We start from the raw sequence: 27,174 nt of genomic DNA on the forward strand, positions 1-27,174 counted from the left end.
GTGTCACTTGCTATGTGTCCAGTGTTGTTTTAACATGTTGTGGGTCTAAGTGGGGGGGCTCTCGGTTCCAACTGTGATGTGTCCACATCAGAGCATAATGTACATAAGAAGGCAAAAGCAAAACGTTGGATTTCCTATCAAACCTCACCAGACACCGGTGTGCTAGTTGCAATGGGATCAAGCTGCAGTGAGATCACTAAAGTCACTTCTCACTAGCATTTTCCCTATGTTCTCAGGACTCTGTGTAGCAGAGAAGTATAGGCTGGTAACACCTAGTAGAATGCTCCACTTGAATGAGGCCTTTGCCTGGCTCTGAGTGAGCCTCCCCAATGGTTACTGTATCTTAGGACTAATGCCAGGGAGAGGCATTAGTCATCTTCTCCTGGGCACTCCCAGAAATCCAGACACAGGAGCCAGCAGCTTCATCACTGAAATAAGGAGGCCACTTGCTGGACCACCATCCCGGAGCCACTTACCTGAGATGAATGAAGCACACTTCTGACCAGCGCTTACAGTAGTCTCCATTCTGTGGTTATAGTCCTATATGTATAAAACCCTGGAATGGACTTGAGCTGAGTCTGAAATAGCCTGGGTAGGAATGAGTTCAAGTCGGTGGGCTGGTGGGTCGGGGCTCACACCTTGCTGGAAAAGGCCAGGCACACGAGGCGTGTGCATCACTTCACACCGCACATGAAAGTGAATTCTTGGGGTTCTCCCTCAAAACCTAAGGACTATTTTTGAATGCATTAAAACACTGATCAGCATCGAAAAAGCCGTCTTTCCTGTCAGCATTGTCTCCTGATGATTCTGGCAATTGAATCTCTGTTGATGAATGGCCGAGACAGGAGAGCTAGGAGTAAAGTCACCAAAGCCAGCTGGGAGTCTCCTGGGGCCACCGAGGCAACCCTTGAGTGCAAGCCTGGCCACAGGTAAGCAGTGAATGGCAGAGGTGCTGGGCTGGGAGAAAGGGGGTGAAACCCAATACCCCACTTCTCCAAAGCATCTATAGCCAAGGAGGGACAGGGCTTTCTGGGGCTTTCATGGGGTTCAGTTCCTATGGACATTAATTTTTTTTTTTCAAGAAAGGATTTCTCTGTGTAGCTCTGGCTATCCTGGAACTCACTGTGTAGACCAGACTGGCCTTAAACTCAGAGATCCGCCTGTCTCTGCTCCTGAGTGCTGGGATTAAAGGCATGCGCCACCACCACCTGGCTGTCATTAATCTTAATAAAGGTCACTGTTTAGGAAAAAAAAATTCAAGGGATGGTCTCTTTTGTTTGTTAGTGTTTTTTGAGACAGGGTTTCTGTGTGTAACAGTTCTGACTGTCCTGGAACTCATTGTGTAGACTAGGCTGGCCTTGAACTCACAGAGATCTGCCTGCCTCTGCCTCCCAAGTACTGGAATTAATGGCGTGTACCACCACTGCCTGGCCAATGGTCATGTTTTAAAAAGAGTGGGTAAGTAAAAAGCAGTAAACTGTCTCTGGTATGCTCATGTTTCTTGGATGAAGACCAAGTTGCTTAAGGGAGTACTTAACTCATTAACTAAGGGCAGCAGAACAGACGCAGCCCAGGGTACCCTGTGCCCATCACTCCCCAGGTAACAGCCTAATATCGTTAGCTCAGATAAGATCCATGTGTGTAATTTTGGCACAGCACAGCTGTGAGTGTCCTTACGAACTGGTGGACTGCCACATCTTAGAAGGAAGATTACAAGGTCAGGGAAGCAACTGTCAGCTCTCACAGATCAAGGAGACAGACACAGCTTTTCGTTTTTTCTTTAATCCTTAGCTTTAAGGAAGACTCTATCCCTCCTGGAGAGCCAAACACATCCCCGTTAAAAAGACCAGAACAAATACTAGGCAGAAATTGTGCCTTCCGTGGACCGGCCCCAGAACCACAGCTGCATCGCACACTGCATCCGAATAGAGCAAATTTACTTGAAGAGATTTTCTCCTGAAAGCATACCAATTAATATTTGCACTAAAAATCTCAAACACAAGATGTTTTAATTCGATACAACAGAAGAAACTTTTACTTTAGTTAATCTTTCTATATTAAAAAAACACCAAGTCCGGTGTACAGTGCACCTCACCTTCCGAGAGGCGACAGTGTAAAGGTCATGAGCCAACACGCGCCCTTGCATCCGGGCACACGGGCACAGCTACAGGCACTTAGCCCTCGACACAGGCCCAGCGAAGGCAGAGGCTGTGTGTCCGAGAGCTCGAACCCTATGTTCTCAAGGCTTTGGATTCCTGGGCCACAGGCAAGCAGCCAGACAACCCAGGGACTGCTGCTGTGGGCGTCAGCATGAGCTGCTCTTCTGTCCTCACCTGCCATTACCCTTTTTGGAGACAAGAGAGTTAGAGCCCATGCCCTCAACTGTTTACCTGAGAATACTTCAAGATGTTCTAGCTCACCTGCTACAGTAGAAATTATACCCTGTGCATTATGAATCAAAATCTCCATAAGTTCACAATCTCTTGGTGTTAACAATTTTTTTATTTGAAACCATGTAAAGCCCTCTCAAAACTCATTAGGTAAACTTATTCTATTTTTCGAAACTGCACAGCTCAGGTGATGTGTGGACAGGAGGGTGGAGACAGGTGGCTGGCTAGCGAGGCGGCGGACAGACATGTAGACGGACATACCTGGCAGACTTGTTCCATTGAAGACACAGATGCTCTGACACCACGTATGCATCGGGCCACTCCACTGTGCCACAGGAGACACTGAGTGGGCCATCCAGGTACATGGAGCAGCACACTGCTCACACGGACAAACCCAAGGGCAGTGTGACGGGAGGCTGTTCATTTTTAACCCAAACGAAGAGAAATACACCACCTCCGTCAGAGCACTGTTAACTGAACAACAAAAGTAGGTGCACCAGCTGTTGCTAAATGCCCTCTACGGAGGTACCAACCCTGCCAATCCACAGGCCCACAAGCAGGGACAGTCAGCAGTGTGAGACAGGCAGAGCAGGTTGAGGGGGGGGGGTAACACTTCTTACAAGTTTAACGTCAATCATAAAAGTATCTCATTTTGAAAAACTAAACCTCTGAGAGTAATAGAAAAGAGGCACTTCAGTAAGTTATACATAGTCTTAACCCTACAGCGAGCAGGTTGGTGTTTTCGGGGCACAGCTAAGATTATTGGGTGACTGGAATTCACTCATAGTATTTCTTTCATCTTTAAGTTTGAAAATCAACATGTTTTGAAGAAAATAAAGATCCCGTATTTAAAAGTTCAAAAGCAAAAATAAAATTCCATAAGAGAACCCGTTGCCACCCAAGCTTACACTGGAGGTTACTCCGCCTCAGCGGCAGGCGGGCCACTCAGAACGCCCTGACATTCTACTTCAAGCCACCTCAGTCGCTTCCAGCAGCCAGATTCTGTTTCGCTTCTGTCTTAATAAGGGAGAAATGAACCTGTTGTTAAGCTGAACGGCCGTCGCCTCTGGGAGATGCTCTTGTGTTCTGACAAGGGGAGAAGGTACCACTTCTGACAAGGGGAGAAGGTACCACTGAGGCCACGTTCACACTCATGTCATCACGCGCATGTCACATGCAGGGACAAGATGACCGAGGCTGGCGGGAAACTTAGAGGAGGCTGCGAGTCATTGTTCTGTCTCACGGGACAGTGCCGGTGAAGCACACGTTCCTTCAACAGACACGCACCCAGGGGGCGGTGTTTCTGCAGTCAGGCTACCGGATGTCCCCAGGAAGCCGTGGCGCATGTGGGTCACTGAGCACAGAACACAAGCGACTCAGTGGATCCCTTTCTTTGACTATGAGAGGGCTCAACAAATGAATGGCGCACTAGTAGAAGGCCACCAAGGCTTGGCGAACCCTAGAAGCAACACGATGTCACAGTGAAGGTCCGTCAGCTCATTCCACCTCCTCACAGGTGTCTGTGAGGTGGCCCTTGCTCTGTCGCCTGATGCTGACCAGCTTCCCTGCTGAGCGGAGGCTCCAGCGGGAGCTGCTGGCCGAGTTAGCCAGACTGGTGTACTTGGTGGAGCCCTTGGTATCATCCTCCCAGCCGGACCAGGGTGGGCAGCTGCTGCTCCCGTCCTCGATGTCGGCTGCCACGTCCTCAGCAGTAAGTTTCGGGGGCTCCCAACCTTCGATCTGGTCTGGTTTTTTAGGCTGGGTGTTCTGCTTCAGAACCAAAGTGTCCCAAAATCCCGATTTCTTCTCTGCCTTCAGCTCCTCTTTTAGTCGTAGATTACTTCTGTAGGTGAAAAGTTCAGGTTTGGTCACATGGTGAGCTCATCAAAATGCTACTTTGATAAAGTCCTTTTCTAAAATCTTTAAAGTACTCAGAAAGGCAATAGAAACCTGGGCCTAAGCTTGATATAAACATTAAAAATCATGGGAAACTTAAGCCAGTATAAGCTCATAGAAGCCACACTTTGACTTCCATGCGGCATGAGTAAAGGACCGATTCCCAGACAGGCGACAAGGAACCAGCTCTCAGAGGCTGGAGGAGGGAGCATACAGGCAAACCAGGCATGAAAAACCAAGGACCAGTCTAGGTTATAAATAAAGGAGAACTCTGCTCACTAAGTGGGTTTTCAGCAGGGTTGCTCCTAGAGGAAGCTACTCTCAGACATTTAGTAGCGATTTAAAGAAAAGGAAGTGCTCAAGACTTCTGTGGTGAAAGGGAATGGCGGGTACAGAGAATATATCAGTGTCCTGACTGACTGTATGTCAGCATCACTCGGGACACAGGGGTCCGAGACCTAACGTCACATCACCAAACGACCAAGAGGACCTTTTGGGAAACCGTGGCTCCAGCACTGCAGGGGCCCTGTGTCTGCCTCAGTGAGGAAGAGCTGACACCCACGGCCGTTAGGTGGTCCTCTGCCCAGAAACACAGCTGCAGGTTTCCAAGACGGCCATCTTACTATAAACAGGAAGTAGTCCTGTTGTATTTTCACCTCGAAATGCACTTCTAACATTCTGAAGAATTTATAGCATATTAATATGACAATATCCCCTCTCGTTACCCAGCACACTCTGCTTTGCTGGTAAGGTTACCCACTCAAGATGGCTGCTTGCAACTCACCCTTTGGACTTGGGAGATTTGGACGTCTGGATCAGATGCTGTTCATCATCTTTATTAAACAGAGAAGTTACTTCCTTCCAGCCTCTGAGACTTGCTCCCTGAATAGGGGAAAGATGAAGAGACACATCACACCTGATGCCATGAATCCACAGATCTCAGTTTCCGACCCCACAAGTCAGTCTACGGCTCACTGATGGCGACACAGCTCGGAAGATCTGGCACCAGGCGGCTTCATCACCATGGTGATAGCACAGAGTGGCCATCTTACACCTAAACAGTATAACCTATGACACACTTAAGCCACACGACACACACACACACACACCCTAGATTAGTACCCTAAGGCTGTGGATAACACACTAAGAAACAAGGCCTGAGCACAGTAAAGAGATAACAGGCAACACGTGTCAGGTGCCAAACACGACTGGACCTGCATTCTGGGCTTTGCCACAGTGCACTGGGCCGTGTGGTTGCTCACACCATCACCACCAACATGGAAGGAATGTGTTCTGCTGGTGACCATGGCTGAGACATTACTGGCAAAGGGCATTTCCAGCCCCGTTACAATCTCATTGGCATGTTGACAGAAATGCCCAAGGCCAAGCACGCCCCTGACCCTTCCATAGCTACACACACTATATCCTACCTGTGCATCCGTGTTCCAGGAAACCACATCCTAGAATGTGCTAGCCAATAATCATGTTTTGCTTGTGGAAGGTTGTGTTAAAGAAGCGTAGTTATGGCCTGAGGAAGATTACAACACAGGAAGGAATCGGGGAGGCTGGCACTGAAGGGGACCAGGGCTATTTACAGGGGGTCACCAGCCCCAGCCTCCACAAAGACAAGCTTTGGAAAAGAAATGATATGTTTTATTGATTCTGGAAATATCCTGTTGTACCATTTCATTTGTGAAACCAGGATCTTACAATGAAAATCACGGTAGATTTATTTCTTAAGTAACTTACTGGGCAGAAAAGAATAGGCAGAGGCCCGCGTTCCCTGGAAGTCTAACTGTTGCCCCCACATCATCAACCCTGCTGGTTTGAGAAAAGGGAACTGTTAAAGGGCTTGGTAGGCTTTAAAATTTGAAATGTTAAGAAGGAAATACAGAAAAGGGAGTCATGAAAATGGAGCTGAGAGGCTGTGGAGACCTCTGGTACGAGACAATGTAATATAAATGTTCAGTGAGCCCTTCAAGGCATACAGGTGGGAAACCATCAAAATGTATCCGGGAACCACGACTCCGCTCTCGGCCCCTTGTCAGTCTAGACCTTAGGAACCCCCTCTTGGCAGGGGTCTGTCTCCAACTGTCAGGCCCTCCGCCAAACCCATCGTGTTAGGATCCTAAGAGGTGTACCCATGCCAAAGGAATCACTACAGCAAAAAACGAAAGAACCCAGGAACAGGATGCCAGTTTGCCATTCCAAGTGCCTACGTAGATACCCAGCGAGCAGTGAAAGTTACACAGTGCTGAGGAGGCTGGTGTTGTGTCCTGTGCTCCTCAGCTCCGGGTGAGGGCGCTACATTATTCTTCATGAATCAGGAATGGAGTCCAGACCTCATCCACTGTGCCCAGCACCAACTGACCCCAGAGTACCTCTCTGGAATCGAGTCAGAGACTGCAAAACAAACACTGTGACTCCCCGTGAGGACACTTGACTGAAGTAGCAGCTACAACACACAGGGAGCCCGAAGCAAGTTTTGGGGGGTATTATGTTCACCAAGCCCGGACCCTCCCCTGTGGACCCCACGAAGCACAAACCTCCATCAAACCAGGCCAGCTGACTCACTGGCTTGGCCCTCCCCAGCTGGGGCTGCACATTCCACTGCTCCCTGACCATGGTTGCCAGGGAGCCGCTCTGCATCAGAAGACAAGCCAGCGAGAGGGACCTCAGGAGCTTTGCTTAGCACCCAATGCGTGCTTCCACTGGTGTTATCAGGATGGAGCCTGCAGCCAACGGGATTTAAACGAGTAGCCTCAATGAGGGACAGTGAACAAATGCAGGGAAACTACACCCATAGAGGGAAACTTCCTAGAGACCAAGAGAATGGAAAAGGCACTCGTCAGGAAGGCCGAGTCTGGAGAGCGAACCACGGTCAGAGGACTGGAGGGGGAATAGGAGGTTGCAGCTGTAATGAATACAGATATGTTAAGGAGGCCAGTGGCCAGCTGTGGCCAGCTGTGGGGCAGCTGTGGGGCAGCTGGAGCCTGCGGTGTTTCCTGTCCAACTGCCTGTTCAACAGCTAAAGTTTTCTGACAGCGGGCCTTCCCAGAGCCCTCTGGTGTGACTTCAAGTATGCACCATGCCAAGGGCGGCAGAATTTACAGGCAGAGCAGAATGGCTTAGGCCTTACTGGGTTGGTTTCAAGGCCAGAAGTCTCCTCCCACTTCCTCTGGCCTGTTAGCATTCTTATTTATCAACTCCACAAACATTAGAAAACCCCCAGTCATAGTTTTCTCAACTCTCAATCAAAATGCCCGAAGTCTTAGGGATTTGGACTTTGACATTCTCTAAGTCTCTTTTCAGTGAGGGGCGCCCTTGCCGCGCCACTGAACACTGTCCAAGATTGCTAGCTGGCACACTCAGTGTGGTGTCAGCTCTGCCCGGGCAGAAGGGGTTATCCACGTTTATTAAGGTCATACATTTTCCTGGATTTGGACCAAAAGGGACTCCAGGACTCACTGCTGATGTTTTTCCCGCGGGTTAGTTCTGTTTTTTGGAGACCCTACAGCAGCCGGCCACATCTGCACCACAAGCAAGGATCAGATACTAGTCAGTGAGAACACTCTGGGGAAGAGTTGACCCTGAGGCTCAAGCCCCATCAATGCCCTAGACACCTGGGGATACCGGGCAAGAAAGAGTCTCCCAGGCGTCAGGAGCGGAGGGCATCCTACAAGGAGCAGACAGAAGCTTGCAGCCGGGTCATACCTACTCTGCCCCGTGAGAAGATCGGTATATACATTAACTATGATCAAACATACCAGACAAGAACTCATACAAAGTTACCAAGGCACCAATGTTCTCTGGTCCCTGTGCAGGGCACATCCTTCAAGGAGCAAAGTCTGGATCCCGCCCCCAGTCCGAAGGTTAAGTCCTTTATACGGCACAGCGGCAGTGAACCCTCCATTGTAGCTTTGGGAATGGAGCATTAGCCCACACACTTTCTATTAAGAGCACATGGCTCTAACCACACATCAGTACCCAGCATTCCTGCAGAGCAGGGCGACGCTTCTGACTCCCTGGTCCTGAGTTTCTTTCTTTTTTCTGAGTTCCCCCACTACTGTGGTGCAGAAGTTTCTGGATCCCTCAAAGGCCATGCGCTCTAAAACAGCACACTCCAACCTCCATCTCGCACAGACTACTTCCATCTATAGCACTGTTCTCACCTATCACCTGCTGTGGGGAGCAGGGTAGCCCTCATCCCCAAGGGCTCCAGGCAACCCCATCCCTTGGATCTTGTGTTCTGTGGATCTATGAATCCTCTCTCAGCTTATGTGACTATCAATGGCCCAGTACCCACAGTCCTGCCGCAGCAACTGTGTGTTCTGTGAGTCAACTCAGCAACCAAGGCACCTCTCAGCCCTGTGATTCTCCTCCTCCACAGCCCACACACAGGCCGGAAGGGTTTCTGAGGTGATGGATCTTGACCCTTTCCACTGCTGGGGGCAGAGATGATGTTGCAACGTCCTTGATCAGGCTAGTGGAACCTGCCTGCACTGCCTCAGTGATCCTGGGAGAGCACACCAAGCCCAGACACCTCCCCAGTGTGAGGAGCCTTCCCTGGGTTTCAAGCAGGGAAAACCTCACAGGAACATCCCACAGATGTGGTAGAGCAGGCGGCCTTGGGTATCAGAAGATGTTCAGGGCCTTAAGACATGGACATGAGGTGGAGCGTACCTTGGTGGGATAAATGGATACCCTCCACTGTGTGAGCCACTAAGAAATTCTCTTCTGAGATCTGTCCTTTGGCTACTCTTTAGGGAAGACATGACAAACCTAAGAAGCAGCCTCCAAATCAGAAAATCAGTGACAATCAAAACCAGTGGCAGTGACAGCCAGCAAGGCAAGAAGAAAGGAAGGCCCCAGAAACAAGAGAGGGAGTCCCATCAGGGTAAGGGAAGGCTGGTTTCTTCTAGCTACTCTTCAGTCCTACTAGTCAGCCTGACGTGGGAAAGGAGGGACACTCAGCTCACTGGGACTCTTGCTGGAGAGGAGAAGCTGAGGGCCTTGTCAAGGATGCAGAAGCACCGGGAAGAGTCCTGCACATCCAAGGATGCATCATGAACACAGGACATAGGGAAATAACCAAGAAAGTTTCAAAACCGACCCCAAGGGAAGTGATGAGTTCCAGGGCTATGCAGAAGCACAAAGCCAGCCAGGACTCAGAATTAGTCAGTCTCTCTGTCTCTGTCTCTGTCTCTGTCTTTCTCTCTCTCTCTCTCTCTCTCTCTCTCTCTCTCTCTCTCTCTCTGTGTGTGTCTCTCTCTGTGTGTGTCTCTCTCTCTCTGTCTCTCTGTCTCTCTCTCTCTCTCTCTCACACACACACACACACACACATACACACACACACTTAAACTTGTTTTCCAAGCCCCGCTACTTATATCTAGTGCCACCACTACATCACCAACAATCTGAAGAAAATATCCCCAGGTTACTCAAAGCTCAACACCAACAATCTGAAGAAAATATCCCCAGGTTACTCAAAGCTCAAAACAGTTGTATTTCTTTGTTTTCCCGCAGATACAAAACTCCAGTTTTAGGGGGTCACAATTTCAGTGAAGCATATCTGAAGGCTTCATCCGCCACAGGGGGATCTAAGTGGCGCACCCTTCCTGAGACCTGAGGGTGGCTAGCAGTCCGTGCCACCGAGCATCACAGGCCCATGTAGTGCCCGTCCACAGAGTACCCGGCATCAACCCCTACTGCAGACTATGTCAGGATGGCAAGACAGCGCTGCAACACTGGATAAAAGCAGCTGTGTAGACACTCTCTCTGAACCTGAGCACAAGTCCAAGCGGGACACAGACACGATGCTCTAGTCATCCCGTGAGTACCACACACCTCCCTCACGCCTAGCAACGCTATCGACAAAAGTAACTTCATGTGTGTGCACTTTGCATCTGGGCCTTTCACGTGAGGCAAGCACTTAGCTGATGAGTTATGGCCCTAGACATTTTTTCCTTTTTCTGATAGATTCCCACCAAGTTGGTCAGGCTGACCTAAAACTTGCAATTCTCCTGCCTCATCCTCTGAGCAACTCACTCGACAGGTATGCACCATGTTCCTAACGTAAGTAGGTTTTTAAGATATTTAAGTTCAGAGGTCAGCTGGGGGAAGTCCTTGTTAAGCCTCATGGTCCCTCCCAGTTGTTACTATGAAACATGGACAGCCACGACATCAGACACAAATGGCTCCCAGAAATCTTCTCTCATCTGAAGTTCTGATTTCCACAGGTTCCCTGGGGTCTATGCAAATTACATGGAGAAATCCAGAAATACAGTCATTGTTTTAAATGATGCTTGGCAGAGTAACGCAGTCTCAAGCTGCTGCAATCCATCTCACCGGGGATAGGATCACCAATTTCTCCGGCACGCACATGCTGTATGTATTACCTACCAGTCCCGGGATAGGATCACCAATTTCTCCGGCACGCCCATGCTGTATGCATTACCTACCAGTCCCGGGATAGGATCACCAATTTCTCCGGCACGCACATGCTGTATGCATTACCCACCAGTCCCGGGATAGAATCACCAATTTCTCCGGCACGCCCATGCTGTATGTATTACCCACCAGTCCCGGGATAGGATCACCAATTTCTCCAGCACGCCCATGCTGTATGCATTACCCACCAGTCCCGGGATAGGATCACCAATTTCTCCGGCACGCCCATGCTGTATGCATTACCCACCAGTCCCGGGATAGGATCACCAATTTCTCCGGCACGCACATGCTGTATGTATTACCCACCAGTCCCGGGATAGGATCACCAATTTCTCCGGCACGCACGTGCTGTATGCATTACCCACCAGTCCCGGGATAGGATCACCAATTTCTCTGGCACGCACGTGCTGTATGCATTACCCACCAGTCCCGGGATAGGATCACCAATTTCTCCGGCACGCCCGTGCTGTATGCATTACCCACTAGTCCCGGGATAGGATCACCAATTTCTCCGGCACGCCCATGCTGTATGCATTACCCACCAGTCCCGGGATAGGATCACCAATTTCTCCGGCACGCACATGCTGTATGTATTACCCACCAGTCCCGGGATAGAATCACCAATTTCTCCGGCACGCCCATGCTGTATGTATTACCCACCAGTCCCGGGATAGGATCACCAATTTCTCCAGCACGCCCATGCTGTATGCATTACCCACCAGTCCCGGGATAGGATCACCAATTTCTCCGGCACGCCCATGCTGTATGCATTACCCACCAGTCCCGGGATAGGATCACCAATTTCTCCGGCACGCACATGCTGTATGTATTACCCACCAGTCCCGGGATAGGATCACCAATTTCTCCGGCACGCACGTGCTGTATGCATTACCCACCAGTCCCGGGATAGGATCACCAATTTCTCTGGCACGCACGTGCTGTATGCATTACCCACCAGTCCCGGGATAGGATCACCAATTTCTCCGGCACGCCCGTGCTGTATGCATTACCCACTAGTCCCGGGATAGGATCACCAATTTCTCCGGCACGCACATGCTGTCTGCATTACCCACCGGTTAGGTTCTGGGTTATCAGGCTGACACAGAGCATGGTATTATACAAGTGATCCGTTCTACTTCACTAACCCCAGAGGACATCAGTAGTCGTACTGCCAACTTATTACACAAATTGATACTGATCTCTTGCTGTGCCCAACGTGTAAGTTTGTTGTTGGACTTTCTCTGGGATCATCAGTCTCCAAATAATGACACAAGGCCTATTAATTACGAAAGCTTGACCTTAGTTTAGGTTTGTTCCCAACTAGCTCTTAGGACTTAAATTAACCTGTCAATTAATCTCTATTCTGCCATGTGGCTTGACTGTACGTCTCACTTCCTCAGTGTCTCGCTGGCATCTCCCGCCCTCCTAGATTCATCCCTAGTTACTCTCTCTGTCTGGAAGTCTGGCCTAACCTCTCCTGCCAGCTACTGGCCATTTAGCTTTTTATTAAACCAACCACAGTGACACATCCTCATACAGTATAAACAAACACCCAGCAACAGTAGGTTAAACCCTATCACAGGCACCTGCTGGCGGTCTTGGGAGCTCCCCCAGGGACTGGCGTAGGAAGGGATCACTGCTCATATACTTTCAGAGGATGCGCTGGTCCCACAGTCACGCATATGTTACTACAAACCCTTAGCATAGATGTCCATGAGGTAGGCACGGACACCCACGGAGCTAAAACTCCAGAACTTTTCTATAAAAGGCCTCTGTCTGGCATCACGTCTGCAGGGAGCAGATACAAACACACCTTGCAGCTTGTTCTAGGGCACTAAGGCCGGTTGTCCAGGGATGTGGAACAATAGCCTCCAAGAACAACAGCCATCATCTTCATCGAAGCAGCCCTGACTACTTGCAAGAGACCCTCAGAATTGAGCCTGTTGAGGGTTGACACTTTCTCGTAGGAGTCATTGACGGACTCCCACTTGAGATTCTGGTCTCTCCCTCCTGCATCTCCTAGTCAGCTGTATGTGATTTTGCCCTAATTGTTCCCAGCCTCACGGTCTCAGAGAGCGCTGAAATGTATAGTGTGGAAAGTTAAGTGAGGAGGGGCTCCATCTGGGCAGCCGGCCATGCTGAGTCACCATTCATGCTGGGATGGGACTTCTCTGGAGTCACCCATGCCTGTAAGGGAGCTCAATAAACATACTGGTTCCCCAAAACGGACTCTGATGGAATTGTGCCTTGGCTTGTGGGTGGTGCACTACCAGAAGGAGGTAGATGTTTGTTTACAAGTCCTTAGAGGAAGAGTCCCCATGCCAGGGGGTGATCTTGAGGGAGTAGAAGCAAGCCTTCCTCAGACTGTCCTGGGTGCCAAGAGCTGCCAGCACCCTCGTTCTTCTCCATGGTCAATGTGGATAAGATTGTCACTGTGGGAGCGATGTTTAAACCACAGGCAGGCTGGGCCACCTACACAGTCAGGCTGTTTGGTCATGATGCAAGAGAGATGGCCAAGTTCTGGATGTGGAACTCAGATTGTCTTAGGCTCAAAGACTCGAGTTAGTGAGAAACAGGTATTCTGGGGAAATTTAAGATTCTAGGTCAACAGTGAAATGAAACCCAAGGCCTTTTTATCAGAACCGGAGTATCAGGCTACCGGAGACTTTTCACGAGACCTTGGCCAGCTCAGAACATCTGAGAAGAAAGGACCGCAGAGTTGGATGGTCCCACGACTGATCTCGCGGAGCTAGGGTCAGAACAAGAGGTAGTGCTGGACCCCAGGCAGAGAAGGCTGTTTCCAGGATCCCGTCTACTGAGAGACACAAGCACACACTCGTGTCCGGGGTTGTGGACTCACAGCCAATGTGAGCAGCTCAAGAGGGGAAAGAGCTGTGGCTTCGGGTATGAGGCTTGCATTAGGATGCTCAACAGAGCAAGCACCTGAGAGTGTTGTCTCCTGCTCTCAGATTTATGGTTGTGTGTGTCTGTGTGTGTGTGTGTTTGTGTAAGACAGGCAGATACACACTACGAGAGAGAAAAAGAGAGCAAGAGAGAATTCTGCAGCCAGCCAATATCTCTGGGAGGTGAACAAGATGGCTAACTGCGGAGAACTGGGGGCCTGGAAACAGAAATGAGGGACAACGTGATACCCTTGCCTGACTAGAGATCACCTCTCAGGCCATTGTGTGGAAACAAAGTAATTACAGCACTTCTTAGCAGGGGCCTCATCGGGTGGGAGCACTGGCTCTTTAAGGGCAGACCCTGCAACAGGCTGTCCTAGTGAGGGCTTCTATGGCCGTGACAAAGCAGCATGACCAAAGGGCAAGCTGGGGATGAAGGGTTGACTTGGCTTACACTACAGCATTGCTGTTCATTGCTGAAAGAAGTCAGGGCAGGATCCTACAGACAGGAGCTGATGCGGAGGCCATGGAGGGTGCAGTTTACTGAGTTGCTCAGCTTGCTTTCTTATAGACCCCAGGACCAGCAGTCCAGGGATGGCACCACCCACCATGGGCTGGGCTCTCCCCCACTGAGCAGGAGACGAGAAGATGCTGGATCTCACTGAGCATGTCCTCAGCTGAAGATCCTTCCTCTGCTGACTCTAGCTTGTGTCAGGTTGGCATGTAAAACCACCAGTGCACGGGCACCTGCTGAAATACATCCATGTCTAAACTTTAGCTGCGGGCACGGGGCATTCACTCACAGGGACCTACTACTGTCAGCCTGGGGCAGGAGGGGCGGGAGGGGCGGGAGGGGCGGGAGGGGCACCTGCAGGGATGGGCAGCTGCAGCAGGAGGGAGCAGCAGTAGTTCCTTCTCCTCTGAGGACAGAGGGACACAGGTGACCGCAAGATGCAGTTAGAGATCACCACTCAGATTAACAGATCAGAAAAGGACCAAATACACAGAGGTCTGATAATAACCCGTGGAGGCTGGGACAGATCTCAGGGACGTCTTGCTCCATTAGAAACAGTGAGATGACTTATGGTTGAAGGTGGACATGGTTAGCCCCAAGGTCATAGCAAGCATCTTTAGACTCTATACTGTAGAGTACTGGTGAGACCCCAAGGGTGCGAGGGAGGGTACCTGTACGCAGAGAGCTATGCTGGTCAGGTGAGCACCCTCCGGACCAAGCAGACAGAACTGGTCTATGGAACAGCATTCTACACCACAGGTAGCATGGGAATTAGAGAAAGACAACAAACAGTTTGTGACCCACAGAGTACAACTAGTTAAGGAAGCAGGAATGCGGTGGTGGCGGCAGTGGCGGCAGCGCACACCTTTGTTTAATCCCAGCTCTCGGAGGCAGAGGCAGGCAGATCTATGTGAGGTCGAGGCTAGCCTGGTCTACAGAGCTGTCCTGGAACTTCAGGACAGCCAGGCCTACACAGAGAAACCCTGTCTAGGGGGACGGTGCGGGGGTGAGGGGTAGACAAGTGCCATTACCCTCACAAAGCATTTACTCAAGGCTCTAGGGCAGAGAAAGCAGTCCACGAGAGATACTGCTTTCTACTGAGTTATTCAAGGTGAACAGAGGCGCTGGGGTTTGCCTGAGCCCCTGTCCTGCAGCTAAGAGACTAAACAAAAACAGGATGTGAACAGATAATCAGCAAGCACTTCACGGAGGCTTAGACTGGGGACAACAAAACGGCTCTTCCCAAATCCCAGGCTTCTGTGTTGCTTATAGAAATCCCATTCTGAGAGCAAACACTCTCAGATCAATAACCCAGGTTGTTCCAGGGCATCTCCAAGGTGGCCTGGAGCAGGAGCAGCCCCATACCATAGGCTGTCACAGAAACCCACCATCACCCCAGAATCAGAGGGATGACCTAAGGCTCAGGTAGTACCTCCAGTTCCTAAGGCACAGGCCTTGGGCTCCTAACAGACAGCTCCTGGATGTGGAGGCCCTTCACCAGCAAACAGTCTTCTGTTGGGGTGGGGGGAAACTCTGGTCTTCCTCCTGCCCATCCCCCAACCTCCCAGTAGGAACACTATCACAAGTCCTTTCTGTTCTCCTATGAGGCAGGTGGAAAAAGAAGATTCAAACTAGCTGCTACTCCCCCCCCCCCCCCCCACACACACACACAGGGTTTCTCTCCGAAGCTTTGGAGCCTGTCCTGGAACTGGCCCTGTAGACCAGGCTGGCCTCAAACTCACAGAGATCTGCCTGTCTGTCTCTGCCTCCTGAGTGCTGGGATTAAAGGTGCGTGCCACCACCATCTGGCTTACTTTTTCAAGAAACCAGTGTTCTAAATTTCTCTTTCTTTTGTGAAAGGAAACGGAAATTGTTCAGTAGCACAGTGACCAAGTAAGATGGAAGAGGAATGCACATGAGTGCCAAGGACAGGCAGACAGATTTAGGCAGACCCATCATCCCTCTGCTTTTCCTAGTCATTTCTCTCATTACTCAGAACATGGAAATAACTAGGAGGAAGCTAAGCCTACAGCTCTCACCCATCCTTACAGCTGCCAAGGCTTCGGGAGTTTGCATGCCCTCTTGAGCGAAGGTGCAAGCCCAAAGCCCAGCCCCGGAAGCACTTGCTCTCCTGAGGAGGCTGGTCTCTAGACCAGTCTGTCAAGCAAGTCAGATGACCACCCCAGACCTAGAAGGCCTCCTAGGGCTGTGCCCCAGGCAAGAAATAAACCTTCATTGCGTTTGATCTTTAAACTGTGGACTGTCTGCTTTTCGCTACATTAACTGCCTGGGAGACACAAGGAAAGGCAGTCACCTTTGGTAGTGTGTGGTGAGTGTAAAATGGCAGAGATCTGAAGGTTATGAGGCTTCACAATCAGAGGAAGACCTGCCAGCCTTGGAAGCTGGAGTCAGGCATCTGGAGGAAGAGGATAAACAGTAGTGGACTTAGGAATGAGCAACACCGAGTCCGAAAGGGAAACCCTCAGAAGTCCATCACAGCCCCCCCATTGCCTAGGGCCAAGGCAAGGCCAGCACTGCCGGCTTGGGAGCTTCTAGTGATCATAAATATTCTCTGAACAAAGCATTACGTAAATAGGTCTGGCTGATTTCACTAGGAGATAAAAGGAGAGAGGAAAAGGATCCAGATTTCCTGGGCTTAAAACAATAAATTGTAACTGCTGGGGTCGGATGAACTGGAAAGGGTACTGCAGTGCCAGGTAATGCGGAAGCAGAAAGAACAACAAAACAAAACAAAACAAAACAGGAGCACGGAAACCCAACGGGAGCAGATCTGGGGACCAAACAGGCCTGGCAAAGGAGAGATTATCAGGCAACAATATCAACAATGGGAAGGCAGGAAAGAATGAAGGACCCCAAACTTCCACCAATAGCGCAAATGTCACCAGACCCTTTGGTAAGAACCAGCCCATACCTTCAGCACTGAAGATGACCAGAGCTCCCTACAGAGTGGAGCCCCAGTTCTCTGGACCCACCTCCTGCCACTCTGGTAGGAGAGCTACAGTGAGCTGCACAGGGCAGAGCTGACCTGCGGATGGGCTCACCCAGCCTCCTTTGCAGCTCTTCATCCATGGTCCTGTATTCCTAGCCTTTTTCCACCTTTGCCTGAAGTTGCATGGAGAGTATTACTTAGTTTCAGTTTTCTAAATTAACTCACTTTCTTCACTTGCCATGTCTGTGTGATCTATCCCTGACAGGGATGAGAGTCTGCTCACTTTGCCTTGGCAGGAGCCTTCCTTTCCTCCTGCAGTAACGCCACTCATAGGCTTGGCCGGGACAGCAGTGCCTGAGCCAGCCGCACTGAGCTTCCTGCTCTAGGCAAAGCCAAGCTCCATCCTGCTCTAGGGCACCCAGGCAGGGACTGGAAAGGAACAGAACTTAGAGTTGCAAACAGAAGGAGGAAGGCGCTTACAGGACTCGACACCCACAGCAAATGGCAGAGACCAAACACAGGCTGTGCTTCTTCTCCAGGCTTCCTTGCGCAAGATTAAGCCAGTTCAGAACACAAATAAACTCTCACCAAAAAAAAAAAAAAAAAAAAACAAAAAAAAAAACCTAAGTTCTATTCTCAGTGGCTAATGTGAGAGATGAAACTAGGAATCAATTACACTAAAACTTTTACTATTTGCAATGACAATATTATAAAGAGCTAGAACATGAACCGAACTGTAATGTAAGTCAAAGAATTCAGTTGAATAAAAGTGCAAGGTAAATCATATCTAAAACACGGACCAAAGGTAGCCTCTGTTTACAAACCACAGCAATAACCTATTATTACAAGAGAACTCAGAAAGGGAAGGTGCGCACATTTATGCGACAACAGAAGAATCGGGATGATCACACATCTTCAGACAATCCTCCACGCCCTCGAAAACCACTGAACACGGGCACAGCAACCATGGCAACCCCCATCTCCAGTTCTTAAGAAGACTCTTGTAGAGCCAATGGTGACTAAGCATGCCAGCCCTGGGTCAGAGCTGGGCCCCTAGACATCTCACAGGAAACACACAGCTGCAAACACTGAGGGACACAGAAGACCTCAAACCAGAAGCTTAGGCTTCTACCTTAAGATCTGGACAAAGAAGAGCAAATGAAACCAAAAGCGGGCAGGATGGAGGAGACAGAGATTAGCACAGACGTGAATGGGTAGAGAACGATGCAGGAGAAAGCAGTAAAGCCAACGTTTTTCTAAATTGAAATAAAAAAAAAATGTGTGTGAACACTGGTGGCTTGCACCTGTGGTCCCAGCTACTTGGGAGGCTAAGGCAGGAGGGTCATTTGAGCCTATACACTCAAGATCAGCATGGCTAAATGGATAATCTGAATCAAAAATGTATCGACAAAATGGACACATTTAATTAAACTAAGGAAACGTAGATTCACATTGCTCAGAGGAAGAATGAGAAGGGAAACATCACTCCAGAACACATTAAGTAACTGAGCATTAACAGATAGATAACAAGACAAAATGGGGAAGATCCTGCACACACACAGAGGACCAAACGTGACTCAAGAAGAAATCGAAAATCTGAACAGATCTAAAACAAGCAAAGAGAGCGAACTAGCAAAGACTAAACAAAAACAAACAAAAAACAAACAACTGCCCCCAAAGAAAACACTAGGCCAGACTTGTTCAACATTCGTCGACCAACCATTTAAAGAATTAACAGTGATTCTTCAAAAAGTCTAAAAATAAAAAAAGGAACATTTCCTAATTCATTCTGTGAAAATAGTGTTATGTTGATACCCAAAGCAAAGAGATCACAGGAAAAGACAAATATAGACCATATGTCATAAATATAGACACAAAAAACCCTCAACAAAATGCTAGTGAAGTGCCAAGTGAGGTGGCACACACCTTTAATCCCAGCACTCGGGAGGCAGAGGCAGGTGGACCTCTATGAATCTGAGGCCACCTGGTCTTTATAGAGAGTTCAGTGCCAGCTAGGACTACACAGTGAGTCCGTCTCAAAAACAAAACCAAACAAGAACCTAAAAATTATTAAAAGCATCATGCATTTGGTCAAGTGGCTATTCCGGAATGGAAAGTTGGGCAAACATCTGGAACCCAATTATATACTATAGCAAGAAAATAAGAAACAGAATTCACACGGGCCAGATAGAGAAAAACCATGACACAACCTACCATCTTTTCATGATTAAATACTCAGCTCTAAGCTTGTAATGAACATTTAAGAAATGCCACAGCTGGCTTCACACTCAGTGGTGAAATACTGAAGGCCTTCCCTAGGATCAGGAACAAGAAAGAAGGCTGGCGTCTGCCATTCCTGTTCAGCAGTAGGCTAGAGGGCCCCACAATCAAGGAAAAGAAACTAGGCAACTAGATTGCAAAAGAAGTAAAACTATCCTCAAGTGTAGAAGCATTATCTTTTTACAACTAATAAAAGAGGTAAGGACATCAGATATTCAATCAAGATATAAAAAATATATTGCTCTTATACACCAGCAATGAACAATGTAAAAATCAAATTAAAGCTATTTCTGATTACATTAAAATAATATAACTAGAAATAAAGATGGCAAGATTACATAGTTAGTCTAGGAAAATCACAAAATATTTTCAAGTTTTGTGAGATCTAAACAAATGGAAAAAACTCATCTCATATTTTATGAATCGGAAGACTGAAAACACTGCTTAAACAGCAATGTTCCAGAAGCTGATCTACAGATGATATAATCCCTATGGGGTATCAGCTCCTCTCTCTGCAAACAGTGGCCCGCAGCTTCCAAATGCACATGTCATAACAAAGCATTCCAGACAGCAAAATCAGCCTAGGAAAACAAGAACACATAAGAGCTAAGGTTGTCATCTCAAGACGTGCTACAGCAGAAATGGTAATCAGACTGAGGTCCTGGCACATGTGCCCTGGAGGTCCAGAAGAGGTGGCACGCACGAGGCCAACTGACTTTCAAAACAGTACCATGACAAGTCACTAAAAAAGGAAACATCTTTCCCACAAATGTGACAAGTAGCCGCCATACCAAAGAACTCAGTTAGACCCTTACTTCATACCGTGGGCAAAGAAGAAAGGACAAAGAATCTGACAAGCAATGAGGGTGACCACGGTGCTGCATTTGGAAAGTGATTCTCAGGAGAGATATTCAAACCAGAAGCAAGAACAACAACAACTTAAAATGCGCTTCAAATGATACAAAGAGAATCGAGAGACAGCCTACTGTGAAAGAAGTGGCTGCAGAAAGATACAGGCAGAGCAGGTGACTTTCATCCACAACGTACAAGAACTTTATAGTTCAACAATAAAAATATGAGTCACTCCATCTTTTCAATGAGTCAAGACCAAACAGAGAGTCTCAAGAGTCATTAAGGAAACATAAAAAAAAACCCCACAAGGCTTTCGGAATCCTCACACACTGCTGGTGGAGAGGAAACTGGCCCAGCCTTTGAAAGAGGATGGTAGTTCCTCAATGACTGAACAGGGAATCAGCATAGGGCCTGTGCTGGCTTATGTCAACTTGACACACAAACTAGAGTTTTCTGAAAGGGGGAACCTCAAATGAGAAAAATGTTTCCATAGGATCCCAGAGTAGGGCATTTTCTTAATTAGTGATTGATGGTGGGCGGGCCTAGCCCATGTGTTGGGAGCTGTGAACTCCCCAGGTCCTGAATTTCTGGTAAACAATTTGTAATACTTGCAGCTGCTCTGAGCACAAGACCCTCAGGAGTTCCTGATGGCAGGGGAGTGGTTTATGGTGGGTTTGACTGGGGCATGGCTATCAGTTAAGGATCTCTATGTAAGTAGTTCTGGTACACAATAAGGGGGCCATTCCTGTTTCAAGGATGACCTGTGTCTCTCTCTGTCTGTGTGTCTTTGTGTGTTTCAATTTCCAGCCCCTTGCCCGGTTCATGAACTGTAGAGCACAGATGGGCGTGGTGCGCTACACCCACGGTGGGTGGTGCCATCCCTGGGCTGCTGGTCCTGGGTTCCATAAGAAAGCAGCAGAGCAAGCCATGGGGAGCAAGCAGGTAAGCAGCACCCCTCCATGGCCTCTGCATCAGCTCCTGCCTCCAGGTTCCTGTGTTGTTTGAGTTCCTGTCCTGACTTCCTTCGAAGATGAACAGTGGTGATATGGAGTGTAAGCCAAACAAACCCTTTCCTCCCCAAGCTGCTTTTTGGTCATGGTGTTTCACTGCAACAGCAGAGACACTAACTAAGACGGGGCCCTTTTCATGCGTAGGAACATGGCTCCAGAACTGAGAAGAGGTCACCAAAAAACCTTGTCCACAAGTGGTTATCCCAACACTCTGTGTTCCCGACAGTTAGGAGGAAACAACGCAAATGCCCATTAGAGGATAAAGGATGAAGGAAGCCCAGTGGAGTACTGAGCTGCAGAGCAGATGGAGGGCTGATTGCGATCCACCACAATACAAGAGGCCAGCCACAAACCCCACAGGATCGCATGATTCCACATACATGAAATTCCCTAGCAACAGAACTGTGGGGGGAGAGATGGAGAGGCAGGACCAAGGGTGACAGCTACGGAGAACAGCACTCCTGCAGGTTCTCAGACTGACTGCACCCGTAAACACGTTAAGAACACGTTAAGAACCACGGCACCGCCATATTTCATGGGAAAGCAGAATGTTATATAAATGTTATCTCAGCCGAGCTTCTAAAGAAAACACAGGCAGGCAACTGAAATGCCGAGGGGTCCAGACCCCCAAAGGCTCTTGCTCCAGAAGTCACACAAAGTCTAGAAAGGAGAGTACCAAACAGAGTCTTGGTGTGGCAGTGTGAGCCAGTCATCCCAGCACCGAGGAAGTCAGGCTGGATGCAGAGAGCAGAGCTCCAGTCCGCCCTGTAGGACATGCGGTTTTAGGCCACTCTGGCCTCCTCGACGTTTCCTTGTTTTTATTGCCACAAAACTGCAATTTTAAAGTCTGACGCAGTAAGCTCAAGAATCCCGAGAGATCTAATAGATATCGGCACATTTATTTAACAATATTAAGTTAAATGAGAAAAGCAGGTTATAGAACAAGGATAATTATGCCTTGCTAACTTTTTACATGAAGATTCAACATAAATAGGAAGAATCTATTACACTTTAATCTTGGACTTGGGACTTCTAGAACCCCAGGAAATAAGTGCTTGCTGTGCAAGCTGTCAGCTTATCTTTTGGTTGAGGCCACCCAGATGGGGCAAGACAATCAATCATATAACACAAAAACAGAAACAGATGAAGAATGAAGAAGCACTTGGCACTGATAGTGATCTTCACCTGGTACCCATAGGTTGACCTTGCATTGGCAAGAACTTGCATTTGCTTCTGTTTATGAAATGGAATGAAGGGTTAGCTACAGAGGCACGGGGGCAGGACAGAGCGAGGACTGCATCCTATCCAAGGGCTACACTCTTTACATTTTAATCCACCAGAAAGGACCCCAGCATTGGCTTCCTAGACTTAGACGTCAAGCCAAGCACAATGTAACAGTTTGCAATCCTCCATCCATCCCAGATCCACACCAATAAGCATCCTATGAAAGAGCTCTTGGAGCACCCAGAAAGGAAGGTGTGTGCCATCGGGACAAAGACGGTCACGCCGGTTCTTCCCATCATCAGATCTAATTTTAAAATATCCAATTGGTTGACGGATTTATTTCAATGTATGTGAGCACACCTGAGCCTTCAAAGAATTAACCTGAAATGTGTCATAGTTTCCCCAAAGCTTGTTTGTAAGGACATTAATTTATAGGTGGGAGGAGCCTGTTGAAATGGTGCTGATGCTGGACACATCCCCTTGTCTGTATTACCACAAAACTGGACGGAAAGGAGTTTTAAAAACTGACTCAGAAACCTCACAGTCTTTGAGGAGAGACCTGATATAATAAATGGATACTGGCACATTTGTTTAACAACATTTGGTACCAGAGTCTTGAGCGGATTTCAGCTGGTGGTGCTAGAACAGGAAGTGTTTCGTGAGTCTGCGTATCCTGAGAGAGAGCAATTCAAGACACACATAAGTGTCTACAGCTGAGAAGTAAATGCATGTTCCTGATTTGCATACATGTCTAATGGATATACAAAAAAAAAAACTTAATAATGCATCTGTTGAGACAGAAAAAAGAAGTTATCGCCTGACAACATTCAAAAATCTTGTACTATATGCATCATCAACTTTAATTTTTAAAGTAAACACTAGATTTATTAAAATATATCTCCCCATATGGAATGGCTGCAATACACAATCCTCCTCATAAGCCTCACTAAATTTATATTGTATTTCTTACATATTTATATTGAGATATATTTTAATGCACAAATGTTTCTTTTCTTTTTAATCTTATATCTTCTATTTCAATTATAATTTTTATTTTTTAACATTTCACACATGTAAGACAATGAAATGCAGTTTCCCCTCTAACTCACCCATAACCCAACACAGCCCCTCCCAACTTCATGTCCATATTGTTGACAACCCACTGAAGTCCAATTAGTGCTACCCATGACATGCTTATTTTCAACAACAACAAAAAGCTGATAATCTAAAGGAGTTCAGAGGATTTGTTCCGACCTATAAAAACAAACTGTAGTAGTGAATCTAAGTGCCCCACACTTCACACTTACTCAGAACACGGCAGTATGCTACACTGAGTGTCCACACTTCACACTTACAACTTTTTCTTCAGAGCAAACACGCACACAGTCAGAAACTGACCATAGTTGTACGCCCTGCTTTTCAAGGAACGCAGAGGACAAGCAGGGCTATAAACCAAGCACTTTCTAGAATCAGAATGCTGCTCTCCACGGGCATGCTCCAACACTGAACTCTCTGTAAAGGGGAGGGAGGAGTCAAAGGACTGAAGTGGAACATCAGAAAATGTATTTTAAACACGAGAGAAAATGAACGTCAATCTTATCCATTATTAATTCCTATTTCTCTCCACTTTAAACATTTTGTAGGTAGCAGTTTTATGATGGATTTGTCACGGGTTTTAAGATTTCATTCTAAGAGAAGTTAGCTTTGGTCTAGATCGATGCTCCTGAGTTCCCAATCTATCTCAGAACGGCAGTTGCCCCCATCTGGCTGTATAACCTAGGTTGATCTTGATTTTGTGATCCTCCTGCCTCCGTCCCTGGAGTGCCAAGATTATAGGTCAGCACCACCCAGCCTAGCTACTGATTTTTCTACAGCAACATCTTTTCAGCACATTATAGCATAGGCATCCTTAAAATGCGACAAACAAAGCCACAGGTCACAACTGGACGATGACAGGCACTAACTTAGATGGATGCTGGACATAGCAAAGGCTTGCACCATAAAAAAGATAATTGATAAACTGGACATATCAATGGTGTGATAGCCATGAAAGAAATAACTGGTAAGTTGGATTGCATTGAAATTAAAAACTGCTACCTTGAAAGAGACACTGGAGAGCATGAGGAGGAGGAGGAGGAGGAGGAGGAAGAGGAGGAGGAGGAAGAGGAGGATGAGGAGGAGGAGGAGGAGGAAATGTTTGAGGACACGCAGCTGATAAGGGATGCTTATCCAAAAAAGTCTTCAGACAACCAATAACCAGATGTAAAAATGGGACGAACGCCTTAAAGGACACACAGATGGCAAGTAAGCATGAGAAGAGATGCCCCACATCTTGGTGGGGGTTAAGATTAAAAATCATAATGGGATACCATTATACATCGACTAGAATGTCCAACATCCAGGAGCACCGACATACCGAGAGCAGGCAAAGACAGGACAACGGTGGCTCCCCACCCACTGATCGTGGGAACCTGGGGTGGGGGAGATAGCATAGCCGGTCAAAGCGCCTGCTGGGCAAGCCTGATGACCAGAGGTCGATTTCAGACACAGAGCTGTGCATCTGTACTTCCCGCACTCCCATAGGAGATGAGGGGCGGAGGCAGGAGAATGACTCTGAACCCCTCTGGCCAGCTAGACTGGAGTAAGCGGCTGAGGTGGTAAAAACACGAAGAGAGGCCCTGCTCAAGAAGGGGGAAGCAAGAACCGACTCTCTAAACCTGTCCTTTGACCTCCACATGCATGCTTGCCTCATACATGTATCATACATGTTCACAGAACAGAACAAAATGTACTCTGTCCAGACAGCCCAGCAGTCCCATTCTTGTTAACTTAAACGGGCCAAAATGGTTTCTACAGAAAGCCCACCCTGCTCATTTACAGAGGCCTTGGTACCAACTGTCCAAGCTTGAAAGCAACGGCGACGTCCTGCAGGTAAATGGGGGAACTGGTCTGCAGAGACAATGAGATATTATTCAGACTCCAAAATAAATGTAATATTGAACCATGAAAAGACACACGAAGCAATCTTAAACATATATTACTGGCTAGAAGATAAGCAAATATCTAAAGACCACCAACAGATGTTCATTATTGCATTTAAGAGTTGCTGTTCAGCTATAAAAATTTGGAGGCTAAGAAAAAGTAGGTAAGCACTAGGAACTCCAAAAGGTAACTTCTCAAGCGTAGATCCAGACAGAAACCATAATTAAATGCCTACAGTCATCAACGCGAATGTCTGTGAGTTGGCAATGTTACTAAATTCCCAAGAAATGTTTTAAATGAAACTTCATTCCTAACAACTGTTATTTTGCTCCAACTGGGGAAGAAGCAATTTCGGGACTATTTCCAAGTTCTCAAAAAGAAAGATTTATATCATCCACAGTTTTCACAAGGTATTTCACAAAACGTAACAAAATAGCTCTGTGCTTTAAGATTGGCTTATTTTGTGACCTCAATTTCATAGAACATGAAAGGGGATGAAAACCCGCACTGAAAAAGTGGGTGGGGAAGGTTCATACAGACCCACCTGGGATCACCTTAATTAAAAAATTCTAGACATTCCAGGCATATCTCTCCACTTGTCGGGCCAAAGCCTTTTCTGTATAAAGACTCTGATCTCTTCTTCCGGGGGAGGGGGCGGCGTGGGGGGGGAGTCAAAGGCTTTAGAAAAAAAAAAGGGAATACATGTTGTGCAAATAAATATTTAGCACACTTTGCGTTTGCTACTGTCACCAAAAGCTTTTTCTTGCGAGCGAACCGCCGTCCCGGGGAACCATGATTCAGGGCTTCTGTTTCTCCCACCCCGGAATAGAAACACCTGGCCTGGAAGCGGTCACCCCGCGTCCCTGGAGTCCCAGGAGGAACCCTAGAGCCCTTGGCAGCTGAGCGAAGGGTAGTGCCTCCGGCCAGTACGGAAAGTACCCCGGTTGCGCGCCCCGCGGTAATCCACACATGCTGGCTCTGGGGCCCGCGACCTGCAACGATCGGGCCACTAATCCGAGGAGCCCTGCGGGACCAGTCACCTCATAGCCCAGAGAAGCGTCGGGTCCCTTCTAACTCCTCACTCGGAGCGCGTCCCCCATGCACCTGCACCTCGCCCCCGATGCACCCCGCGGCCCGCACCTGCGCCCCCAGGCGTGCCCTCACCGGCGCCGGGGCAGCTGCTGAAGCCGGCTGTGCCCCGCGCAGCCCGTCCTCCTCTTCGGGGGGCTCGTCCAGAAGCACCCGGCCCCGGCTCAGCTTCCACATCTCGTGTGTTCGGCCGCTCCACTCAGCGTCGCTCCCGGACTGGGGGAGGACGCTCGACCCGCGGCTCTGGGACAGTGCGGAGGACTGGGCGGGGAGGGGCGGTCAGTTGCGGGTGGCCGTCCCCTCCCCGCCCCCAAGCCCGCCCCCAGACCCTCCTCCAGCCCTTCAGCGGGCTCGCTGAGTCCCTCAAGTCCCCTGCCCCCTGGCCCTCCTCCACCCTGACACTCAGCCAGTGTCCCCCTCAGTCTCTGACCTCCCCTCCCTCCCCAGGACCGTCCCAACCTCCTTAAGTAGGTCCCCCCAGGGTAACCCAGCCAGCCGGGTCCTTTACCCAGGGACCACGAACCCCGGGCCCACCAAAAGCACTTGACATTTCCCACCAGTGACCCCTAGACCCCCGGCTCACACAGCCCGATGGGCGGGGTTCATCTCGGATCACCAAGGCAACGCTGAGGTG

At 48.6% G+C, this 27,174-nt stretch overlaps 1 protein-coding gene across 5 annotated transcripts; it reads right to left on the minus strand.

Annotated features, from left to right (window-relative positions):
* Positions 1–1,782: 1,782 nt before the first annotated feature.
* Tdrp (testis development related protein) lies at positions 1,783–27,174 on the minus strand. Of its 5 annotated transcripts, none has more exons than XM_075986259.1 (4): positions 27,124–27,174; positions 26,616–26,801; positions 5,071–5,168; positions 1,783–4,233 (listed from the first exon to the last, which is right to left on the minus strand). In XM_075986259.1, the coding sequence occupies exons 2-4, from the start codon at positions 26,715–26,717 to the stop codon at positions 3,888–3,890; spliced, it is 546 nt and encodes a 181-aa protein (XP_075842374.1). In that variant the 5' UTR covers positions 26,718–26,801; positions 27,124–27,174; the 3' UTR covers positions 1,783–3,887. The 5 variants fall into 5 exon arrangements, with proteins under 5 accessions (XP_075842374.1, XP_075842375.1, XP_075842373.1 ...); XM_075986260.1 differs by having other exon boundaries at positions 27,000–27,149; XM_075986258.1 differs by lacking the exon at positions 27,124–27,174 and adding an exon at positions 27,000–27,121 and having other exon boundaries at positions 26,592–26,801.

The sequence above is a fragment of the Microtus pennsylvanicus genome, chromosome 9 (assembly GCF_037038515.1).
Source record: "Microtus pennsylvanicus isolate mMicPen1 chromosome 9, mMicPen1.hap1, whole genome shotgun sequence".
Taxonomy (NCBI): domain Eukaryota; kingdom Metazoa; phylum Chordata; class Mammalia; order Rodentia; family Cricetidae; genus Microtus; species Microtus pennsylvanicus.